Source organism: Equus quagga, chromosome 7 (genome assembly GCF_021613505.1).
Source record: "Equus quagga isolate Etosha38 chromosome 7, UCLA_HA_Equagga_1.0, whole genome shotgun sequence".
NCBI classification, from domain to species: Eukaryota; Metazoa; Chordata; class Mammalia; order Perissodactyla; family Equidae; genus Equus; species Equus quagga.
Genome location: NC_060273.1, coordinates 98788334 through 98814879, shown reverse-complemented (window position 1 = coordinate 98814879; position 26546 = coordinate 98788334). Strand labels below are relative to the sequence as shown.

Sequence of the window (26546 nt, the reverse complement as noted above, 5' to 3'; positions counted from 1 at the left end):
AGCCTCCCAATTCTAGTCATACCCTAAGAACCCGATTCAGAAACCACCCCCCCCCCCGCCCCATCTCTTTTAATTCTCAGGCAATCCTTACTTCCTGCCAAAAGAGGGGGACCCAGATACCAAGCTTCAGAGGAGACAAAGAATAGTAAATTGGGGTTGCAGGTCCATACCTGGGTCTCAGAGGCTTACAACAGGTGGGGCTAAGAGTTATTTTCTCCTCCTCTCCCGGCACCTAACAACAGCAGGATGCGCCGTGGAAGGCAGGTGCTGGCAGAGAGAAATTACTTGGTGAAATGCTCTGTTAAGCACTCTGTCAACACAATTCATTGTCCACTGACAGCTGGTTTCTTCTCCTCACTCCACCTCCCAACAATTCTATTTCAACTTTTGAGTAAACAGTGGCCTTGTTACTAAAGCCAATTGATACTTTTGTTGCCTGCGTTTTCCTGAGAGTTTCTCTTTAGTAATTTACAAAGTTAACTATTGTCTCATCCAAATACTCTTATTTCCTTGATCTTACAAACCCACGTGGCCTTTATGCTCATCAACCTTGTTAAAAATTCTTCTCTTTCAGTCTGCTCTGCCTGTTCTTCCTCTGACAACCTTTTCAAAGTTTTTCATTGAAATACCACTAATAACAAATGCGATCGATAAACATTTATCTCCCCATTCACACCCACATCGCATGCATAAATGAATCTAAAGTCGTTAATGTCAAGGGCAAATTCACTTGCTTTGCATTTTATGTTTTAAATTGCTCAAAATTTTGCATTATTCTTCATAAATATTCACGTGTATTAAGAAAATATTTTAAATTGGTTGAGTTTAAGTACTTCAACTTTCTTTCCAAGTTATCAAATGTATCAAGCATACATTTCAAGAAAATGCACCCGTCATTTATGCCACAAATATTTAGTGTCTTCTATGTGCTGGGCACTAGGGATAAAGTGTGAACAAGACAGACACAGTCCCAGTCCTCATGGTGATTTTGCCTTCTAGTTCGAGACAGACAATAGACATGTAAACAAACAAGACAATTTCAGATCCATTCATCTTAACGAGTGAATGAATGAAATAAAGCAGAGTAAAAGAGAGAGGAGTGCTAATTAAATCAGAGAAGAGATGATTTCTCTAATATGTAAAATGTTTTTCCTGTGGCTTCACACGCCTGAAACCCTTGGCATTAAATGCTGGTGTTTTCAAGGGCTTGATCATCTGTCCTCTTTAGCTTACTCTACCATTTTCCTGAATATCTTACATATGCTCAGCAGACTGACACATAAATTAGTAAGGATATAAATGATTTGAACATGATTAATGAACCTGACCTGATTGACTATGTGGATTATGGCACCTAACACAATTTCAGAATACCACTCTTTTCAACTACACATGGAACATTAACAAAATCAGACATTAACAAAATTAGACCATATTTTTGGCAATAGGGCAAGTTTCAACAAAGCAAAACCAAAACAAATCAAAAGATTGAAATAATACAGAATATCTTCTCTGACCACCTAGATATTAGTCTGAATACCAAAAACAAAAGATAACTCAAAAAGCTTCTATATATTTGGAAATGAAAAGACACATTTTGAAATAATCCACGGGTGAAAAATTGAACCACAACAGAAATCACAAAATATTTTGATCTGAATGTTACTAAAAATACTACATATCAAAACTTGCAAGACATAGCTAAAATATAATGAAGGAGATTTCTAGTCTTAAATGTACATATCAGAAAACAAAGCCAGAGAATCAACTATCTAAACATCTATATCAAAAAATTAGAAAAAGAAAATAAAATCCACATAAAGAAAATGATGGAAATAAAAATAAGACCAGAAATTAAAGATATAGAAAAAAAAAATCACACAGGATCAACAAGAGAAAAAGATGGTTCTTTGAAAAGACTAATTAACTACTGGTATAACTACTCAGAAAAAAAAAGAGAGAAGACACAAATAAGAATACTAGAAATAAAAAGGAAACATCACTACAGATCCTAAGACATTTAAAACACAAAAGATATTATTAACAGCTTTATTCTAATAAATTATTTAGATGAAATGAGCTGGGAGAGACAGTTGTCCATGTGGCTCTTGTTTTCCTGTAAGTCTTGCCGGATATGCCAAGAACGCAAGACCCTGACTACTCATTACCTGTGCCATTGCTCAGGGTAGTGTTTATGGCAGGCAACCTTGAGATACGAGGTCATGTCTCCTTCAGGACAAAGAACAGCCTGGCTATACTGCTTGCTATAAAGATGGTGGATTCCTCAAGCTCAGTGTTCCTCAGATGTGACACAAGCCCACTGCATGTGTAGCATCTACTTGGGCATCTTCATGTCACCTCCATGGGACTTGTAAGCAAGAGGAACCAATGCAAATATGCTGATGGTAGTGCTGTGCCATGAGTAACAAAGTCCTTTATCTCTGGTCCAGGAGTTTTTTGTCCTCTGCCAGCAGCTATGAAACAGTAACAGGCTAACTTAGATTGTAAGTAGGGTAAAATTAAATCCCAGACCTGACAAAATGAGTAGGTGGGACTTCTGCGGATGGTGGAGTCATCAAAGTTTCTCCCCCCCAAAAAAATATAAACTGGACAAAACTGTCAAAAACAATCATTTGAGGGCTCTGGAAGTTAATCAAAGGCAAACAACAAATTGAGAATCATTTCTTCATTTTTAAAACCCCTGCTGAATTTTGGGTGGGAGTAGTGGGAGGGGATTTGGCGATCATTTTCACAAATCTGTTAGATTTTTCTTACATCAGTCCTTCCGAAGTCAAAACCATATTTTAAACAGAAAACATGACCAAGAATTGTTTATGTAAATTCACACCTGCAGTGCTGGATTCTGATAGACTGAGGCATTCTTGCCAGAAAACTGCTGTCATCTCCCAAAGCCTACATCCTCCCCAGCTCAGTTGGCACAACGGCGCTACCAGGGTAAAGCTGACAATAAAGGCCAGGAGCTCCACTGCTCGGGGGAGCTAACTTTACTTGGAGTGGATGGCAAAAAGTCCATACCTAGTGGTGCTGTTGATAAAAATCACAAACTTGGGAGGAAATAAATGGGGAAAGCCCACAGTTCTGTCCGCCTGAAGTTGTGGTCTCACATGAGGTGAGCAGCAGACCAGTGGACTAGCCAGAAATTTAACAGGGAGATCCCAGAAATGAGGGAGCCATTGAGGGTCAAGATAAGCTCTTCACATATCTCTGTATGACTGGGAGACTACATGTGACAGGGGAAACACAAACCTGCTCCTGCAGATGTTTGTGTTTGAACACTGGTTCTAGCACTAATTGTGTGACCTTGGGCTTAACTGTTAACTTAACTGTTCTGTGCTTCAGTTTCTTGATCTGTAAAATGGGGAAAAAGCATTGTTGAGAGGAGTAAATAAATTATATAGCATGAATGTAGAACACAGTATATTAATATTACAAAAGTGTTTACTATTATTATTTCTCAAAATGTGGCAAAACAATATTTGCAACAGGATCCTTGGGGGGATTTCCAAGATTCACTCCAGATCTACCGAATCAAACTCTCCGAGTCAGGGGAAGGAGCCTGAGAAAGATCTCTTTTACAGGTAGACTAGGTGATTCTTATACCACCACCATTTGAGAACTACTACTTTCAGGAGAGATATTATAATTTTCTGTTTGGGGTCTGTGTCCGGATGCCTTGAGGGTAGAAACTATCATATTTACTTCAGTCTCCCCAGTGCCTAGCACACGGAAGACAGTTAGTCAAGCATCCATTGAATAGTAGAAAGTTTTATTTAAAGCTAATCAACATCCAACCCTCCAATTCCCACAATGCAGAATAAATAACAATTGAGGCTTAGACTTTAAAGCTTTATATTAATATGAAAAAGCTAAAATTACTCTAATATCATCCAGAGCAGTGATTCTTTAAAACTTTTTGAGTCACGGACTCCTTGGAGAATGTGATGAAAACTACAGATTCTTTCTCAGAAGACTGAAAATAGATGTAAAATCTTGCAAATAATTTTAAGAGTTAAAAGCCTCTCCTATGACAACTGGCTTATCAATCTGCTACAACAAAACAGTAAGTTCTTGTTTATCACTGAATCCCTATTCCTAGCAAAAGGGTGGAACATACTTGACACTAAATAAATATTTGCTGAATGAATGAATGAGTCACTGATAAAAAGGATCGCATCTGGGGGTTATCTGGAACTCCTTGAATCACCTGGGAGTGATATAGAGAAGGAAAGCACAAATGTTGCACATTTTATTCATGACCGTGACGTGACCTTGAATTTCTAGAGACAGATAATTAGAAAACAGGTCATTTGGACCAATGTCCCCACTGAAGATGAAACATGAGGAAACACAATAAGCATTTTGTTTCTTTTTTTTTTTTTTTTGAGGAAGACTAGCCCTGAGCTAACTACTGCCAATCCTCCTCTTTTTGCTGAGGAAGACTGGCCCTGAGCTAACATCCATGCCCATCTTCCTCTACTTTATATGTGGGATGCCTGCCACAGCATGGCTTGCCAAGTGGTGCCATGTCCGCACCTGGGATCTGAATTGGCAAACCCAGGGCCTCCGAAGCGGAACGTGCGAACTTAACCGCTGTGCCACCAGGTCGGCCCCTAAGCATTTCCTTGAAGACGTAAAAGATAGAAGTTAGCTGGTCAAATTCAGAGAGAGAATTAAAGCTGAGGAAACAGTGCCAGAGCTACTTTTGCCCTTGAGGTGGAATACGAATCTAGAGGAAGTATTGAGAGGCAGAGTTGTATTTTCATCAACAACCAGAGTTGGAAAGACAAGAGTTGGGTTTGGTATCCACCACAAGCTGAAACACTCCTTGCTCTAGCCTGGAGCCCAAGGGCTGTACCCTGGAGTGGGGTTACAAACTGCAGTGCAGTGGGTCATCTGGAGGGGCATAGAAAATCTAAAGCCTAACTTTCAGACTGCTAATGACCTCAGGCACTTGGCAGAAGGAAACAAAAACCTCTTCAGGAAGATATAATCATCCAGATCTTAAATAATTTCTGTATTTTTTTTCAGGTTTTTCAAGTAAACAAAGATAATGAGGTACAAGGATAACCAAAATGACATTAACTAGAAACAACAGGAACTACAGACAGCAGAAACAGCATCATAGCAGGCTGTAGATATTGGAATTATCAGTCACAAAGGATAATCCATGGAAATAAAATTTTTACTTAAAAATTCAGTAAGGAACTGGATACCATAAAAAGTAACAGAGCAGATAAAAAAAAAGAAACTAACATAAAAATAGAATTTAAAAATATAAAAACAGAGTCCTGCCCAGTGGCACAGCAGTTAAGTTTGCACATTCTGCTCCGGGTGGGCCAGGGTTCGCCGGTTCGAATCCCAGGCGTGTACCTATGCACCACCTGTCAAGCCATGCTGTGGCAGTTGTCCCACATATAAAGTAGAAGAAGATGAGCACGTATATTAGCTCAGGGCCAGTCTTCCTCAGCAAAAAGAGGAGGATTGGCAGTGGATGTTAGCTCAGGGCTAATATTCCTCAAAAAAAATAAATAAAAACAGAAATTATGAACTCAGTGAATGCATCTCATGGCAAATTAAAAACAGCTGAAGGGCCAGCCCGGTGGCGCAGCAGTTAAGTTTGCATGTTCTGCTTCTCAGTGGCCTGGGTTCTGCCAGTTTGGATCCTGGGTGCGGACGTGGCACCGCTTGGCACGCCATGCTGAGGTAGGCGTCCCACATGTAAAGTAGAGGAAGACGGGCATGGATGTTAGCTTGGGGGCAGTCTTCCTCAGCAAAAAGAGGAGGATTGGCAGCTATTAGCTCAGGGCTAGTCTTCCTCAAAAAAAAAAATAAATAAATAATAAAAAATAAAAACAGCTGAAAAGTAAATTCGTGATTTACAAGATATAAAAGAAGAAACTATCTAGGATGATGCAGAAAAAATAAATACAAAACATACAGAAGAAAAATGAACAGATATAGGAAATACACCAAGAAGGTCTAACATATGGTTATTTGGAGCCTGAGAAGGTAAGGAGAGAGAATATTGGGCAGGGGCAATATTAAAAGAGGTTCGAGCTGAGAATTTCCAGAACTGATATATCAATCCACAGATCCAAGATGCCAAATAAAACCCAAGTGGGAAAATACAATAAAATCCTCACTTATACACAGCATAATGAAACTGCAGAAAATCAAATACAAAATCTTGAAAGCAGTCAGAGGAAAAGACTGATTAATTTCAACGGAGCGAAAGACCGATGGCTGATTTCTTCATAGCAACAAAATGAAAGCCAGAAGACAATGGGAAGATTTCTTCAAGATAATCACCCAAAGAGGATTCTATGCCCAGCAAAAATCTCCTTTAAGGGGCCGGCCCGGTGGCGCAGCAGTTACGTTTGCACGTTCCCCTTCCGCAGCCCGGGGTTCGCCGGTTCAGATCCCGGGTGCAGACCTACTCACTGCTTGTCAAGCCATGCTGTGGCAGGTGTCCCACATATAAAGTAGAGGAAGATGGGCATGGATGTTAGCTCAGGGCCAGTCTTCCTCAGCAAAAAGACGAGGATTGGTGGCAGATGTTAGCTCAGGGCTAATCTTCCTCAAAAAAAAAATCTCCTTCAAGATGAAGGCAAAATATATTTTCAAAAAAAAAAAAAAAAAGAACGAAGTGAATTTGCTACCAGCTGACCTGCACTAAAGGAAATTCTAAATGCATTCTTCAGGCAGAAAAACTATTCTAGATGAAAGCTCAAAGATGCAGCAAGAAACGGAGAGCAAAGAAGGTGGCAAATATATGGGTAAAACTAAATGAATATTGACTATATAAAACAACAGTAAGGACGTCATATTTAAAGACAGACAAAATGTGACAACATAGAAATTGAGAGGGAGGTAAATGGAGTCATAATGCAATTGTCAACAAGTTTCAAAGAATTTAAATCATACAGAAAATATTCCCTGATCACAATGCAATTATGTTAGAAATCAATAATAAAGGAGAACTTAAATACCTATGTTTGGAAATTAAAAATTATAGTTCCAAATAATATCTATAGGTCAAGTTGGAAATAGTAATGAAATCAGGAAATTCTCTGAAATTAATGAATAACTAAAATAGGTATCAAGACATAGAATGGAGTTCATGGTAGGCAGAAGTCTAAGACGGCCCCCTGAAATCTCTCCTCATCTCCACCTCCGTGTGGGCAGAACCTCTAACTTGCTTCCTACCAACAGAATATGGCAAAGGTGAAAACGTTTTGGAGATGCAAAGGTCCCTATTCAGTTGACTCTGAGGTCATCAAAAGGGAGATTATTCCAGGTAGCTTTGACCTAATAGGTGAATCCTGTCAGGCCTCCCCTGAAAGAGGAGACTCAAAACAGCTGACTCTCTCCTGCTGGCCTTAAGCAGCCAACAGTCATGACGTGAACTGCTTATGAGGAGGGGCAGCCTCAAGTGGCTGAGGGCTTCAGTCCTGCAGCTGCACGGAACTGAATTTTGTCAACAACCCGATGAGTTTGGAAGAGGACCCCCAAGCTCCAGATGGGAATGCAGTCTAGGTGACTACTTGATTGCAGCCTTGTGAGAGGCTGAGCAGAGGACTCAGCTAAGGTGTGCCCGGAAAACTGACCCATAGATATTTCGAGATAATAAAAGTATGCTGTTTTAAACTAGTAAGTTTGCGGTAATTTGTTACGTAGCATAGAAAGGTAACATAGAGCTAAAGCAGCATTTAGTTTTAAATATATGTTAGACTAGAAAGTTGAAATTTGAGCTAAATATCCATTAGAAGAATACAGAAAAATGACAACCTAGAAAAATCATAAAAAGCTAAACTCAATGAAAGAGACAACAAATGTATAACAAGAAAAACCACCAAAGTATTGGCTCTTTGAAAAAAACACAACAAAAGTGATAAGCCTCTGGCAAGACTAGTCAAGTAAAAAAGAAAGAAGATACAAATAATTTTATACAATAAACAGTAGTATAAATTTGTATACTACAAATAACAGTATCAGGAATGAAAAGCGGGACATTACAGATCCGGCATATGTTAAAAAGATAAAGAGGTCAGGAATAACATTGTGCTAATTGGAAAATGTAGATGAAATGGACAGATTCTCATATTCAATTTAATAATACTACACGGGAAGAAATACTCTAATAAAAAAATTGAAGAATCAGTATCCCATAAAGATGATGCCAGGCTCCAAACACACTTCACCTGTTCTTTTTGGAAGATTAGCTCTGAGCTAACATCTGCTGCCAATCCTCCACTTTTTGCTGAGGAAGACTGGCCCTGAGCTAACATCCATGCTCATCTTCCTCTATTTTATGTGGGATGCCTACCACAGCATGGCTTGACAAGCAGTGCATAGCTCTGCACCTGGGATCCAAACCTGTGAATCCCGGGCTGCCGAAGCAGAACGTGTACACTTAACCACTGTGCCACTGGGCCGACCCCTCACCTAAGATTTCTAATCAACATTTAAGGAAGTGGTAATGCAAATCTTATAGAAGCTCTTCGAGAAAATAACGAAAGAGAACCACTCTCCAACTCATTTTATAAGGCCATATAATCTTGATATTAAGCAAAAATTTTAACCAAATCCAGCTCCTAAAAGCAAACAAGAGCCAGCCCTGACAGCCTAGCAGTTAAAGTTTGGCAGGCTCCAGTTTGGTGGCCCGGGTTTGGTTCCCGGGTGCAGAACCACACCATTCATGTGTCACTTGCCATGCTGTGGTGGCACTCACACAGAAGAACTTACAACTATACACAACTATGTACTGGGGCTTCGGGGAGGAAAAAGAAGAAAAAAGGAAGAAGATTGGTAGTGGATGTTAGCTTAGGGCAAATCGCCCCCTGTGGGGAAAAAAAAAGCAAACAAGTCACATCATGGTCAGGTTGGTTTTACCTCAGGAAAAGAAGGTTGGTTTAACAATAGGAAACCAATCCATGTAACTGACCACAATAACACAATAAAGGCAGAAAATGACTTTTCTCAATAAAAACAGAAAAGACTTTTGATAAAATTCAACATGATTTATGATTATAAAAAAACTCTCAGCAAACTATGAATAGAAGGGAAATTTCTAAATTTAATAAAAATACCATAGACTGCTTACAGGAGACCTTCAAAGCATTTCCAGAACAGGAACAAAAGAAGACTGCCTGTTATGACCACTTCTATTCAACACTGTACTAGAGTCTCTGCAAATGTCATTAGACAAGAAAACAAACAAAAGGCGTGAGGAACGGAAGACAGACAAATCTGTCCTGACTTGTAGATGATACAACTGTATACACGGAAAGTTCAAAAGAATCTACAGATAAATTACTAGAACTGATAATTTAGTAAGGTTACTGAATAGAAAAATCGATTTAAAAATTGTATTTCCACGTATCAGCAACAAACAAGAAAATAAAAAATTTAAAGATATCATTTATAATAGCACCAAAAAATAAAAAAGAAAACAAGATTAACAGAACGTATGGAATACTTATATGAAGAAAATTACAAAACTTTATCAAAAGATCTAAGAAAACCTTAACAATGGAAAGATATGTTCATTCACTGGAAAATGCACTTTTTTTTTTTTTGAGGAAGATTAGTCCTGAGCTAACTGCTGCCAATCCTCCTCTGTTTGCTGAGGAAGACTGGCTCTGAGCTAACATCCATGCCCATCTTCCTCTACTTTATATGTGGGACGCCTACCACAGCATGGCTTGCCAAGTGGTGCCATGTCTGCACCTGAGATCCGAACCGGCCAACCCTGGGCCACCAAAGTGGAACATGCGCACTTAACCACTGCACCACCAGGCCAGCCCCGTGGAAAATGCACTATTATACAGAGGAAACTGTTCACAGATTAAATGTAATTCCAATCAAGGTCCTGACAGATTTATTTTTTTTGTTGAAACTTGTGCTAATTCTAAACTTTATACAAAAATGCAAAGGACAGATGATAGCCACACTCTTGAAGAACAAGGTATAAAGATTTGTTTTTATCAAATAGCAAAAACTTAAAAAGCTTTAGTAATTAAGACAGTATGTCACTGGTGTATGGACAAACTGATCAATAGACTAGAACAGAGAGCCCAGAAACAGACTCATGTAAATATGGGCATTTAATAGATTACAGAATTGGCATGGCAAATCAATAAAGATGAGTTTTCAAGAAATTTTAAAAAAGAATGTGGTTACCTACCTCATCCCAAACACAAAATTCAAGTAGAAGACAAAATTATAAATATTTTAGAACATAGTACAGGAGAAGATATTCATGACCTCAGGATAGAAAAGTATTTCTTAAACGACATAAAAAACCAACAATACAGGAAAAGACTGACATATTTATTTCACTAGGAGCAGAAGGATAAACACAAACTGAGAAGATATTTGAAATAGAACCAAAGGATTAGTTTCCTGAATATATAAAGCAATCCTGTTAACCAAAATATGTCAAACAATCCAATTTTTTTGCGTGTGAGGAAGATTGGCCTTGAGCTAACATCTGTTGCCAATCTTCCTCTTTGTGCTTGAGGAAGGCTGTTGCTGAGCTAACATTTGTGCCAATCTTCCTCTATTTTATGTGGGATGCAGCCATAGCATGGCTTGACGAGCAGTGCTAGGTCTGTGCCTGGGATCTGAACCTGTGAGCTCCAGGCCGAGTACACGAACTTAACCACTACGCCACTGGGCTGGCCCCAAACAATCCAATTTTTAAAAATAGGCAAATGATTTGAACAGGGACTTCACAAAAAAGGAAATCCAAATGGTAAATAAACCTGTGAGAAAAAAATACTTAACCATATGGAAATGCAAGTTAAGCAAGTGAGGTATAAGACCACCTTCTTTAAAAATATATACATATATCTATAAAAATAACTGAAATTTATCAAAGTGGATAATGGGATTATATGTAGATTTTATTCTTCAAATCATTATTTCTCAAATTCTTGTGTTGCCTTTTCTTTTTAAGGTAACACTCATCACTAGTAATTATCAGCACTAAAAACAGATTGTATACCAGATCAGTGTAAAACTTCTAGTATATCTTGATTTCAGTAAGCAATGTGATCATTCCTAACTGTATCTTCTGGATAAAATGGAGAAATGCAGACTAAAACCTAGCACATTTGGTGGTTTAGGGATAACATCCCTGCACTTTCCTCCAGAACCTGGAAACAACTGAGATGAAGTTATGAGATCAAACCTCACCTTTATTATTAACAGAGTTAAAGATCATGTTTTTCCATCTGTAGCAATGGGGCTGGCTAATAGTCCATATGCCTGAATTACAGATTAATCCACTCAATTGCTGGCCTAGCTAGACAACCTCAGCCTCCCGTGGCGAGAGAAAGTTAAATTCCTTGGGGAGTAAGTCTTCATCTAGATATTCTTTTATCTCCAGCACCCTTATGTCTGAAGACTCTTCAAGTCCATTCTGCTTCATTACTTATGTAACATTACTTGCTCATTTGGCTATTCTGTCTCCCCAAACTAAATTATGTTCCTGGAGATCAAACTATATTATCCATTTCTGAAACTTCTAGCAGACTATTACGTACATGATAAACACTTTCATGTTTGTGTTACATATTAAGAGCTATATGAGTAGAGGCCACACTAAGAACTTTATAAAGTAAACATCAAGAGATCAGAACTGGACCAATGATAAAAATATAGCTACTATTTATTAAGCACTTGTATATGATATGCACTGATCCTAAGTGTGTTATAAACACCTCATTACATTCTCATTATAGTAGATACGACCTTAGTAATAGATGAAGAAAACAGAAATATACAAAGTTAATAAAATCATTTGTGTGAGGTCACACAACCATGATTTGAGCTTGGCTTTGACGCCAAAGCCAAAGCACTGCACTGCTACTGAGCCATACCGAAATCCAGATAGTTAAGCTTTCAGAGATCTATTCAAATTGGTGTTTGTAAGGCAATACTGCAGTGGTTGAGGAAGAGGGCTCTGGAGCCAGACTGCCACAGTTCATATTCAGACTCTGCAAGTTACTAACTGATACAGGCAGGCTTCTTAACCTCTCTATGCCTGTTTCCTTATCTATAACATGGGAATAATATCCTTAGTTCACAGGAATATTGCAAAGATGAAATGTATCAACACAAGTAAAATACTTAGCACAGCACCTGGCACAGGGTAAGCATTCAATACATGTTAACCTATGTTTACTGTTAATTCTCTGCTACTTTCATAGATTTGTGCCCAGGAACCAGAGTATTCCCTGACTATACTATGGAGGGAAAGAAAGAAATTGAGGGAAATCTGTATTATACAACCTAAGGTTAACTTACTCAAAAACTAAGAGCTTTTTACGGAACTGAAAGCTTAACTGTCTTTCACCCAAAGTTTCAGTAAGAAATGCAAAAAGGTTCAAAATGAGGCAGTTTAGAGGTGGTATTTCTCTTCTTTAACTTTCTTTCTTGTCCAGTCCCTAGTTTCTCTGAAATACCAAATAAATAATCACTCTCTCGCTACAATACCATGAGCCAAGCTACAAGTTCATAAGGAGCTTTAAAAAGATTTAAATCCTGACAGAAACAAGTGAAGTCAGTTTGTTGAAAGATTTTTTTATTCTAGAAGAATTGATGGTGCAATCCTGCAGAACCAATATGTTTAACTTAGAGAAATCTCTTTTTCTTTTCAAAAGTAAATGAGAAACTCCTTTGAATTATTTATATATTACCTTAATTTTTGAAAACAGTAGTCATCAAATCTGCTTTGTCCTATTTAACTATAAATGTTACACATTTACAAACTGAAGCAAAAATGGATAGTACAGAGATTTAAACGAAATCTTTCAAAGAATAAAAACGCTTTTCAGTGCACTGTATTTTCAAAGTTGATTATCACCAACCCAGGATGAAAGTTGTGAACGACAAACCATTTGTTTCTTTAATAGAAAAAAGAATGTCTAGATTATTAGCAAAGTAATATCTTAAAATGTATCTTCACACAGTTGAAATTTTAGTATAAACTTGTATATCAACTCCCTTTCCATTATTTATTCTACTTTAAAAATATATTCAGCTAATGATGTTTAAATATGTATTCTGAGCCATACGTCCAAACATATTTGGGAAATTCAAACTGTTGCAACAAGTTATGAAAAGATTAAAGAGAAAAGATGAGCGACAAATTATATAATAGGAGGAAGAAAAGTTCTTACTTAACATTTACATCTGGATAGGTATGTATTTTCTAATTTATACACACCCAGTTGAGTATACACAGCCATCAAACTTTAATCAGTTACATACAGACTAGACCAAGCCTGTACTATTTTCTACAACAGGTAAGAGTGATGATTTCAAAAATTTTAATATATCTCAATAGTTTCATCAAGTTACTGTGGTAATAGTCTAATATCATGAAGTTTGGATAGGCATAGATTAAATAACTGCATTATCTATGCTGAACTCCAAACACTGATGATACCCGACTCTGCTTAATTATGGCAGAAGTATCTGAGCACAACTGAGCAGACAACCAGAAAAGGACATTTAACATGTCTGTGCTTATCAATCACATTAACATTAGTGTTTAAAATTTTCAAATCTAAATAGAGAAAGACACTTATAAAGCTGCAGGACAACTCCAAGAACCTAAACAGATAAAGCTGCAAAATCTTAAACTTCAGTTCTTTATCCACTGATAAATATTATTTAAAAGTAGCTATTTGGTCTTCAAAAATTTTAGAATTAAAGGGTTGAAAACATGGTCATCTCTTGCTACATTGTAGCATTTGAAATTAGCAAGCACAACAACTTGAATTCATTGATTTACATGCAGAAGTGTATATATTCATCTTAAGATAGCTTAGAATTAAGAGTTAGCTTCCAGTCAGTAGTGGTAAGTGACTAGCATTGCTATCCAATCAGTATTCCATGGTACCGCATAAAGTCTCCATAATACAACTGTCTTGTTCAGTACTCATCACTTTGGGTGGGGGAAGGAGGTACAGCAAAACGCAGTTGCAATTTTTTTTTAAGCAGTAAAAGAGCTTTAAACATCTATACAATTTTGCATCATATTGTATTCTGTTCTAGAATACTTGGAACAAAATCTTATGTCAATCAACCCAATCCATACAAGTCATAAAATACAAACACAGTCTAAACCCTTTAGGTGCACAGAATATGCACTATTTAATACTCATTAAATGCAGTACAATCAATAAAGATTATCAAGTAAGAAACACACACACAGCATTCTAAATTTTTAAATCATTTTACGGCTGCTAATCAGAGATTGTACAAATTATAGGTGTGAGACAAAAAAAAGAAAGAAAAAAACAACCAAGGAAACTTACTTCTCAGTGCATCACACCCACCAGGATAAAATGTACGGCACTTTTACAATCATATTACAACTGTCAATTTAAGACTCAAAGACATTAAAGCCAAATAAGGGCAAGAACCAGCCAATTAAAATGTTAAAATGAAACAGATCACCTTTTTTCTTTGTAAAAGCACTGAAAATGCAATGTGTGCAGATAACTCACTAAAAATTTTCTCATTTCATTTGCCCTCCACTATAGTGTCTTCAATTATTCTGTAATTATTTTATCTTTTTATAACAGTCTAATTTTTAAGACCTGTATAAACTCTATTATGTTATTGAAACATACTATTTTCTGTGTGGTAAGAATGTCTTTTTCAAAAAAATAACATCTGGTTATAAATCATAGAATAAACCAAGAAACAAAAATCTGACATTTTCCGAGCTAGTGAGAAATAAATTATACCATGATGTATCAACTTAAAATTATATCAATATTAACAAACATTTCTACGGTAGTTTCTCCCCCCCATATTAAACAGTGCAGAATAGGCTTGGGCTACTGTTAACCACATTTAGTTTTCTTAAAAACAAAACTTTATTTACTATAAACAATTAAAAGACAATTTTCTTCCTCCATAATACATGTAGACATTAAATTGAAGGTTTTTACAATATCCACTACCAATAAGAAAAGTACTTTTAAATGGCTAAAAGGAATCAAAATACCAAAGTCTAGTGCGCGAAGAGAAGATATAAACAACCAAGAAAAGAGTAGATCATTGGTGTTGAATATTTAACATGAATAGCCCAAAATAAGTTCCAAAGTTTTTCTACCTTTACAAATAAAAAAAGGTGTCCTTTCGACAGTTTGGGGATATGCATTGTACATCCCCCCCAACAAGTGTATGAGTAAGGTTTTAAAAATGTTGCCAATAATAAGTTCTTCGGTACCTAAAATTAATTAGAGGACAGCAATATTACAGTGGCAATGGTGCATCAATTCTCAAAACGTAGTTATGATCCGACACGAGTTGTGGTGGTTCTTTTATCTGAGAAAAAGCTTTTCAGAAGAAACACCTGCCCTATGCTAACCACCAGAAGAATAAGGGCTTCTCCTACTGACCAATAGGCCACTCTTGTATTTAGATCCTCTGCTCGGCTTCGGCCTTGAGCTTCTCTCAAACGGAAATGAGTCTGATAGTCGATGACAGACTTCAGAGCTTCATGAATTGAAACACAGGCAGATTCCATCTAAAGAGAAATATTTCCAGTTAGTACGTTTAATACTTTCTGTACAACACATCTAGCATATTCATCTTTTCTTTCAACTTGATCTCACTTTCTCATTTGATTAACATTCTACTAAACTGGCACTCATTCACTCACTCATTTATGCCAGTGGTCCTGGCAATGCAAGTCATTCCCACAAGGACAACTGGTAAGGCTAGAGATCCCATGAAATAGCTATTTGTCTCAAAATGGAATGTCACAGCTGTGGCATCAGTAAGGTGGTAGATGAAACATTAAGCTAACCGTAGCAGAAATACTTCTCAGTTAGGGTTGGTGGCTACAGAATTTCAAGCCAGGTTCCTCAAAGAGGAAGAATTAGGAGGAAGAGAATGGCACGTCAGTAAATTTGACCAATTAAAAGAATATAAATCAAAGTCCAAATGTATACAAGAATAAGCCAGATATGGCATAAAAATAGATTGAATTAGTCAAGGTTATTTTAAGTATTTTAAAAACAGCTGAATTGGGGCTGGCCCTGTGGTCTCATCGTTAAGCGCTCTGCTTCAGCAGCCCAGATCTGGTTCCTGGGCATGGACCTACACCACTCCCACTCATCAGCGGCCCATGCTGTGGCAGCGACTCACATACAAAAACGAGGAAGACTGGCACAGATGTTTTAGCTCAGTGATAATCTTCCTCAAGCAAAAAGAGGAAGACTGGCAATAGATGTTAGCCCAGGGCCAATCTTCCTCCCTCACCAAAAAATAATGGTGATTTAGTAAAACTCTATCATTTATTCTATATTTACTAGTTGGTAATTTTTTCAATTTTAAAGTATGAACAGCTAGCTGCTTTAGAAGTATCCCTATTATATGAGAGACTTATTAGCTTTCTGAAAGTAGAAAAATCAAACTTAAGAAAAGATTAAAAATGTGATACAAATAAGTAAAGTGGTACTAATTGCTTTATTACCACTCATTTTTTATATTTATCTACTTAGGTTTTTAGAGTAAGCTACCTTTTTATACAAAATTAAAATTCATGAATGTTAAGTTATAAACAATGGCCCCAAAGAAAAATCTTTTTACAAAGCAAAGTGCCATTCATACAGGATGCTAAAATAAAGAGGTCATTTCTAAAAACAAGAGCATTTGAATACATCTTGTTAATGCTTGCAATAGGTTTATGAATTAAGGCTCTGACACATTCTTTAAAACTGCCTGTATCATCACATGACTTTGGCCAAGAGACTAACTGGAATCGGTGGACAATGAAATACCAGTTTAAGGTTTGAACAAGTAGGGGTAAATAATTCCTTTGGATACCTAATTGAGTATCTTTTAGATATAATCTAAGCTCATATGGTATTTGAACTAGAAATAAAATAGTCCTTCTCATCGCCTGAGCAGTATCTGCTCACTAACTTTAAATTTCTTCTGCTATCTTTCTTTCATTAAGCTCTTCTTCAAAATAAATGTCAATTTACCTTCCTTAACTATTTTTGTTAGATGACTTACCATTAATCTGTAATATTTTACCTTAAGCTACAGCAAGTTATTGTAATAGCAACTTCAGTAACACTAAACATTGGTATAAAACTACTTCGTGGTATATTTATATATTTATAAATGTACAATATAATATATATTTATAAATATAATATATTTATATTAATTAAGGCATCATTTTGCTTCCAGTTATACCAACCTCCATGGTAGCACGATGCCTCCATGAATTACAGAAAATGCTTCAGAATGCCGGAGCACTGTTTAGCATTCCTAAATTGCCTTTGCCACTGATGTTTCTACCTAAGTGATCCTATTTTAATACTTATTTTCTTTACACTTAAAAGTTCATAAAATCCTTTAACATTGGACTTCACTAAAAAGAAGGCTTAAAATCTCTGCAAAATGCCTTATATATTCTAAGAATTAAGATAGGTCTTAAAGACTGTTAAAATCTCAAAATTCCGTGTTCATCAGTGAGTTAATGCACATTAAATTATGTTTTCCCCCCTTTAAACATACTATCAATATATTACTGACTTTATATTTACCTGGGTAAGAGCACTGACTCGGTTCTCACTAGGAAACAAAGGTGGGTCTTCTCCAACTTGAAAATCAAAATACACGGTTTTATGTGTGAAAGTAGAAAATTCATTGCTGAAGCAAAATTTGTATGTCCCATTTTTGGAGGCTGTGAAGGTAAAACTATCATACTGTTTCTTCATCTCTTTGTATAACACATTACCATCAGGATCTTCTAATCGACAATCAACATCATAGTGACCACCAGTAATGACCTATAAACAGAAAAAAAAATTGAAGTGATCACTGCAACTAGCAAGTTTAAGAAATTAGCCAGGTTGCCTGTTAAAATGGCAATAAGGTTATAGGCAAAGGACTTTTACTATCACAGGCAACTTTACACTCTTTGATTTTCACCAGTGGATGGGAACTTGGGAGGCAGATTTCAGTTCAACTAAAGCTTTAGAGAAACTGGACAAATTTCCACGTGACAGGTAAGAGTAAACTAGCTAACTAGCCAGACAACTGTTCTAGTTAATGTAGATCTCTTATATCACTTAATTCTCCCAACAACCCTACAAGAGAGGGGTTTTTCCCTCCCATTTGACAAACAGAGAAACTGAGTTAAGATAAGCAACCCACCCAAGATTGCTCATCTAGTAAGAGGCAGAGGCAGAAGTTGAACTCCAAAGTCATACTCTTGATCCTTAAGCTTACTGCCACATAATTTTTCCTTCTCCAAATTTTCTCCCCCAGTTTCCTATTAGCATCATTCAAGCACACACATGGGTAGTGTAGTGAGGTAGTACAGTAGGGCAGTCCTCAGCAGAACACCCAAAGCATACTTCAACCATAGAACTTAAACTCGTTTGACTGCCAAATTACAAATAGGTTGTTTCTTAAGTTCTTTATAGGTCAGTTATATGGAATTTGATGCATATTTTGTTTTGAACTACATTACGAACTGAATAGACCTGTGGGCGTTCTAAGAGTATATCATAATTTACAAACTTGTTTCTAGGAAAAACATAAATGATTAAACTATATTGTTTACACACTTGTGATTAAAGCAAAAACAAAACAGAACAATACAAAAGCAACTGAATCTTTTGTTTATCTGGAAAGCTTGTATTTAAGGGCAAGCATATTGAAAAGAAAGCCAGGGGGTAGATGAAACACTTTTGAAGAGGATTTTGGAGCTATTTTCAAAGGCTTATGCTTAATCAGTTATAATTTGGGCCATCTGGGCTGTACAAAGATAGGAAGAAGAGATTTTTCTGAGGTAACTGGACAAGCATAAAAAAAGAAAAAAGGGGAAATTATTAAAAAAGAGAAAGGCCTCCATATACGAGAAAGAATTGATGGGAAGAAAGAGGGAGAGGAGCCTGGAGAAGAAACATAGGGTGTATGTATCCACTTGAGAAAGAACTGATGAAGAAGAGACGCTGGGTTTGAAGGTTCCCAACCAAGAGATTGGCTGGCACAAGTCTCTCTTTCCAAGCTTAAACCCTCTTGGTTAGCATAATATTGACATTCGAGATCTGAGAACAGACAGACCAAACTTTGGACTTCAAAGAAGGATTGGTTACTTATGTGACCTTTTGTCACTTAAGAGATATGATGAATAACTGAACTATGTTACAAGATCATTTTGATAATTAAATGAAATAAAATTATGCACTTAGGAAACTGTAAAAATATGTAAATATTAATATACAGATACAATGTTTTGATCTAAAAACAGTTTATCATTTTGGCATTTACTCCTCCTCTTCCTCAACAACTTTTCCTCTAGGTGAAATAATGACTTCATTTTTATATACCCAATTACTCATTCTTGACTGTTGTACTTTGAATAATCAAATACATATACAAACTGAACAGGACCAGAACTGATCATCACACCACTTTTCTTCCAACAAACTTTAAGACAAGTAATCTTATTTCAGATAAAAGTACCCCTTTACAACCTGTCTGGTCACGTAAGATAGAAACTGGGAATCATCTCAAATTAAGTGTCCCTACCTGTCCAGTTAATCACAGAAATCTCTTGATGGTATTGCCTCTCTCAAATTCATCCCATCTCTTCCATTCTTAATCCACAATCCAAACAGGACTATTGCCACAACTTCCTAAAAGGTCTTCCCACAACCCAATTTCCTCCCTCTAATCCAGGGTTTCTCAATTTTGGTTAGATAATTTGGCTGGATAATTCTTTGTTGTAGGGGGCTGTGTTGCCCTGCGCATTACAGCACGTTTAGCAGCATCTTGGGTCTCTTATCCACTAAATGCCAGTAGAACCCTCCCTCCCCACATCTCCTGGGTGGGGGGCAACCTCCCTATCCTTCCCCATACCCCATTCACTTAAAACCTTTTGATAATTCCCTGTGGCCTAGGGAAAAATCCAAACCAACTGTTAACAATGACATACCACTCCCCCGTACCTCCTCAACGTAACCTTAGCATCTCTTTTATACCCTTTCTCATTCTGTGTTCTAAAAATACCAGACTGCAAGAAATCCTCTGAACCAGTCTTTGCTTTACATCTACACTAACAGTAGCAAGTTAAACAGGTTTTCTTTGAATCACAGGACCCTAAATAACAATGCTTACAAATCTACAGTTTATTACAAGAAAAGAACACAATATAAAACATTACAGCCAAAAGCTGTCTCATAGGAAGAGGTCAGCAGAGGTCAGGGGTGGGCTCCTTTGTCCTCCCTCTGTGGGCAGGGGCAGCCATACACTCACTCTCAGATCAGGAACCACCCAAGTGTGCAAGGAACACTCTGGAACCAGTGAGCCCAAAACAAAGTCTTGGCTGGGTTTTTTTTTAATATTTTGCTGGTCACACAGCCATATTCCTGCTATGTAACCAGCCTCAATAGCAGAGCCTTTGGGGGGGGAGGGTCTCACTGAGACCAGGTGCAACTCATCAATCTCACTGTTATCAATAAACAATGCTGACAAACTGGTCCAACTGCCCCTAAAGCTCTTGGACCCACAGTTACAAAGCAACACTACTACTTGTGTATTTCAGTGCCAGCTCAGGCTAATTTCAGGAATTAGGTCTCACAAACATACCTGCCTAGGATGTCCTTTTCCCTTCTGCCACCTTGTAGAGTAACTCCTATTTCTCCTTCTAGACTCAGGTCAACATCAGCCCTTCAGCTAAATTTCCCCTGATGATTCCTCCCCCTTTCTCAGCACTATACCTAGAGTGTACTTTCACTGTTGCATTTAATATTATATGACTGTATTTGTCTATGCAGGCTGCCTGAGGTCAAAGTCAGTCTTATTTAACTTTGAGAGGTAGTATAACAAAGTAGTTAAGAATTTAACCTGGGACTGCCTACTGATTATGCTACTAGCTAAGTTTTGTGACCTTGAGTATTAACCTCAAAGCCTTAGTTTTTTCCATCAATAAAAAAGGAATAAGAACTATACTTATTTCACATCGAATTGTCCTGAGAATTAATACACCTGAAATGCTTCTCATACTGTCTGCCACATAACAGATGCTCATTTTTTAGCCCACTAAGAGTAGCAGTCACAGTATTCTCAGCACCAAGCAGTGTCTGCACATAAAAGAATTCAAAAAACGTTTGTTAAATTCCAACAGAACTTTACATTACAATTCCTATTTTCTTTTCTGTCCCCTGATCCTAATCCATGTAGTTAAGCAAGTCTAAGGGTCATCTTTAGCCTCCCCTCCCTCACTCCCTATAGCTAAATCCTCATCAAGTCCTGTTGATTTTACCCACTAAATTCTCTCCAATCCTTTCCCTCTTCTCCTTTTCCACTGCTCCCACCCTAGTCTAAGCCTGGACCACTACAATAGCCTCCTAGTCAGTCTTCTGTATCCATTCTGCAACATTCTGTCATACTTTCTCTACCTGTGCAATAATCAGGCAGCTATCATGAATATCTGGACCGTGTCACTGCACTGCTTACAACTCTCTGATGGCTTCCCAGTTTCTTATGAAAAACTAAAATCTCTAACACGGCTGGCAAGGTACTACATGGTCTGGCCCCTGCTGACCTCCCTTCCTCTGGCACGGACCTTGCAAAAGCTATTCCCTCTTCCTCCTTACCAAAGTATTTGCAACTCATCCTGTACAACTCAACTTAAAATCATTTCCTACAGGAAGCCTTCATAGATACCGAAGACCAGACAATATATCTCCTACTTTCTGCTCTTAAAGCACAGTGTTGATGAATGAGCAGGTCCTAACTAAGAAGGGCAGGATGGGTGACAGCAGCGACCTATCTGTTTTGATCACGTCTGCATCACCAGCACCTAGCAATCAACAGCTGCTCAAATAAGTTAAATAAATCTACTAACAAAAATAGAAACAGAGTAAAGATGGTTCTAACCAACTTAAGAAACTACATTCTGTTAAATAAGGTTTCTTTTTTAGATAATCCCAAAGATGAGAAGGGGCTTCTCATTTATCACACCAGTTTTATTTCTGTAACACCTTTGGTAAATGCTCATCCGGCCTCGAATGGAGCTGTTCCCATGACAGAGACAGCACTAATGTTAATGGAGAAACTGAAAAGTAATGGAGTTAAGATACTGGCAGTACTTTGATTAAAGTGGAGGCGCGGGTCAGAGGGTAGGGGATGGACACTGGGCACTACAGAACAGGAATAACTTTTCAAAAGGAAAGTCTTTTAAGGAAGCAAGTTCAATAGGCCTTAAAATGAAGGACATTAGAGAAGGAAGGAAAAGCCACAGCTACAGGAAGCATTTCTGGAATTCCTGTATCTTAGTATCTGCTCTTTAATGTCTCACCCAAGATTTGGAAGAGGAAAGCCAAATGCCCTGCACCAGCTACCTAGAGGTGACTCCTGAATCAGCCAAATGGAGAAAAACGGACAGGAAGGGGGCACCCTGCAGGTGATAGCCCAGACCCCGGAACTTCCGGAGCCCGCAGTACCTGGAACTCGAGGGTGCACTTGGTGCCCTGCGTGATGTCCTCGTAGAAACACTGCTTGGCGTTGTCGGGCAGCTCGAAGGTGATCTCAGAGGCGCCGCCGGGCCCCGGCACCAGCAGCAGCAGCACGAGCAGCCTGCAGCTCCAACGGCCCGCGGCGGCCAACCAGCGCCGCGCGGACCCCGGCCGCAGCATCTCGAGGCGACGGCGACGGCCTCACCGGAGCTGCGCGGAGACGCGGGGTCAGGTCTGAGAGGACGCACCGCCCGCGGCAGGCCTCAGCCCGGCCGCCCCGCAAAGACGCACGGCAGAGTCGCTCCGAGCCTCACAGAGATTCGGGATAGGAGGCGACCGCTGGGCGCGAGCGCGGGGTGCTGAGGGAACGGGGCCGGGGGCCGGGGGCCGGGAGAGACTTGGGGAACAGAGAAAAACCGGCAGAGAACAGGCGGAAAAGGCCTGAGGTGGCCGGAAGTGGGGCGAGCGCTCGGCAGGAAGGGGAGGGGCCTCAGGCACCTGCTTCAGCGACCCGGATGTTCTTTACCCGGGCTGCGGGCAGAGGCGTTGGAGCGCGTACGTGGAAGCTCGCGAGGCGTCCGCTTGGCCTCTGCCGCCGCCTGAGGGGCGGGGCCAGCGTACTGAGCGTGACGGGGCGGGGCCAAAAGAAGGGGTGCGGTTTGCGAGTGCGTCGTTGGGGCGTGAGGCTGTCCCAGCCAGGAGCCAGTGCTTCCCGGGCTTACGTCGATGCGTGCTCCCGTCGCTGGGGGAGCTCCCAGGAAGTTGTGAAGACCTCATTTTGTGCTAGGGGGCTAATCACCGGTGGTAGAGCGTTTTGCAGTTTGCTGAGAATTACATCATAAATAATAAAAAAGTATTTGGGGAGAGCAATTTAGCAAGGAGGGCGAATTCTGGGACCATCACACTGCAGGAGTTTTAATTCCTGCTCTGCTACTTAGTGGCTATGTGACCTTGGGCCACTTGCTTAACCTCTCTGCCTTAGTCTTTGCATCTGTAAAATGAGGATCATAGTACCTAACCCGGATGATTATTTCAAGTCTTCAATATTTGGAAAAAGTGCTTAGAAGAGTGGTTGTCATATAGTAAACACTAGATAAGCTTTTGTTAGATAAACATCTATTGAGTGCTCCTGATCAGTGACATATGTCTTTCAATCCTTCAAACAACCCAATATGGTAGATATTATTATGCCTATTTTACTGATAAGGTAATTGATCCAAAAAGTTGAATAACTTGCATATGATCACATCGCTGGTTTGTGTTAGAGTGCTTAAAAAATAATAGTGGATAATGTGAATAGTAGCTAGTAGTTGTTGGTTTCTTAAATTATAGATATTCTCGTGCATATAAACGCGAATTAGGTATTAATCCCTTTTTTATAAAGGACCTTGGTGAGGCTTATACACTTTAAGATAGTCAACAGAGGCTGAATAGAGGGTTTTGTAAGAAGGAACTAGAGTCAGGTGGGTAGGAGCCAGGCAGGGAAGTGAGGGGAGGTTTGGGGGGGGCGGTTGTTGATGACAGGGGAGCTGCAGGACCTCTAGCAGCCTGGGTGCCCAAGCTTCTGCCATGGGGAAAGGAGTCCTTAGGAAATGAGATTGGGGGGAGATTGCACCTTCCTGAGATCTGGGTCAGACACAGAAGCATTATCTGTGCGTGAGTGAAAACAAGAATGAATTTCAAAACAGAAAATGTGATTTTGTCACTGACTAGTTACCCCAAGGAACTGAAGGGTGGGTTTGGATATTTTAGCTGTTTTTCCAAATTGTTGTTTTTCCTTTTGTTGTGTTAAGGAGATGCAATCACCAACCTCCTGAACCAAACCAACCCTCACCACAAGAGCTATGCCTATGACCTTTGCGTTATTTTTAGTGCTAAGATCTCTCCAGGAGGAGCTTAGGCCTTGTTACCATAACCTGCAGTGTGTGTGGAAGCATGTTTTCCAGCTGAGCCTGTGCAAGCGAATACCCACCTCTCTCTTTTGAATATATTCATCCCCCATCCAAGATAAATGTCCTTGCTTCCCTTTGTTCGCGGATGCCATGACTTTGGAAATGATTCCTCATTGTCTCCTATTTGCTGCAACTATACTTTACTTTGTGAGTCAGCTACTTCTGGTGAAGAGTCTGATTTAACCTGCTGGGAGGGAACCCACTTTGGTTTCGGTAACAGGTTCTATTTTCTAACTCTTGACTTTGGGCAAGTCACATTGCTATTCTAAACCTCAGTTTCTTTCTTTTTTTTTTTTTTTTTTAAAGCTTGGCACCTAAGCTAACAACTGTTTCCAATCTTTTTTTTTTTTAATTGCTTTTTTTCCCTAAATTCCCCAGCCCATAGATGTATATGTTAGTTGTGGGTCCTTCTAGTTGTGGCATGTGGGACTCTGCCTCAACATGGTCTGACGAGTGGTGCCATGTCCACACCCAGGATCCGAACCAGTGAAACCCTGGGCCGCTGAAGTGGAGTGCGCGAACTTAACCACTCGGCCACGGGGCCAGCCCTGTAAACCTCGGTTTCTTCATACATAAAATGGCAATATAAACAAAGAATGAATGAATGAACGAATGAATAAGATTAAAACCGCAACGTAATATATTACACACCACCAGTAGACAAAATTTTTAAAGTGCAACAATAGCGGATATTGCTGAGTGTATGGAGCACCAAGACCCCTCATACACTGCTGGTGGAAATGTAAACTGATACAACCACTTTGGAGAATAATGTGGCATTATCTAATAAAGTAGAAGATATGTACGTATGTATCTATATATCTATATCTCAGAAATTCCACTTTGCATATACTTTAAAGTATGTACTTTGGAGCAGTTGTTCTCAAAGTTTGCTCCAAAGACCCCTTTCAGAGGATCTGAGATTGTCTGTGTGAGGCTGGATTTTCATCATATATCTCAACCCAAACAACAAATAATGGATTCAGTGTAAAAGCAGATGAGCCCCCACCTTCTCAGTGAATCTAGATATTAAAGAGAGTTACTAAAAAGTAAAGCAATGTTGCTCTTATCACTACATTTTTATTTGGAAGACATAGCTATTTTTCATTTAAAAATATGTTGTTTATGTTAACATGTGTGGTGGGTTGAACTGTGTCCCCGCAAAAACATATGTCCAAATTGTAACTCCCAGTATCTATGAATTCAACCTTACTTGGAAATAGGGGTTTTGTAGATGTAATTAAGTTAAGGATCTTGAGGTGAGATCATCCTGGATTTAGGGTGGGCCCTAAATCCAATGACTGGTATCCTTATGGGAGAAAGGAGAGGGAGATTTGAGACATACAAACATAGACACACAGGAGAATGCCATTTGAAGACAAACGCAGAGACTGGAATGATGTGTCTGCAAGCCAAAGAACACAAGGATTGCCCACTGTCCCCAGAAGCTGGGAGAGAGGCATGGAACAGGTTCTCCCTCAGGGCTTCCAGAAGGAACCGAGCCTGGTCACACTTTAATTTCTGATTTCTGGCCTCCACAACTGTAAGAGAACAAATTTCTGTTATTTTAAGCCTACGTGTATGTGGTAATCTGTGATGGCAGCCTCAGGAAATGAATACAACATGTAATGGGTTTATTATTGTTATTTTAAATGAATTATTCAATAAATATTCCTAAGGGTCTCAGATCTCAATAGCTTCACATTTTTAAATAAAAAAATTTATTTATTTATTTAGTTACTTTTATTTATTTAATTTTTACTTTTTAAGATTCTGGAATCAAAAATTTGAGAACCACTGCTTTAGAGAAACTCGTGCCCAAGTATACCAGGATACATAGACAAGAAAACTTAAAGGCAAAGTCTAGGAATAGTCCCAAACCAGAAATACCCCAAATATCCATAAACCTGGGTATATTCATAAATATACATATAAAATATAAAATAGGACAATACATAGCAATGAAAATGAACAGATCACAGCTACACAGGACAACATAGTTGAATCTTATAAACAATGCAAAATAAGCTAGGCAAAAAAGAAATCACATAGAATATAA

General features: G+C 38.6%; 1 protein-coding gene across 1 annotated transcript in view; it reads right to left on the bottom strand.

Moving 5' to 3' along the window:
- Positions 1 to 23027, bottom strand: part of LOC124242064 (TIR domain-containing adapter molecule 2-like) — a 39812-nt gene extending 16785 nt beyond the window's left edge. The window contains exons 1-3 of the mRNA XM_046666606.1: positions 22524 to 23027; positions 17610 to 17855; positions 15447 to 15574 (exon numbers count right to left, since the gene is read on the bottom strand). Coding sequence (XP_046522562.1) covers positions 15447 to 15574; positions 17610 to 17855; positions 22524 to 22715 — 566 coding nt within the window. The 5' untranslated portion in view covers positions 22716 to 23027. The remainder of the gene's footprint in view (positions 1 to 15446; positions 15575 to 17609; positions 17856 to 22523) is intronic.
- Positions 23028 to 26546: the final 3519 nt, after the last annotated feature.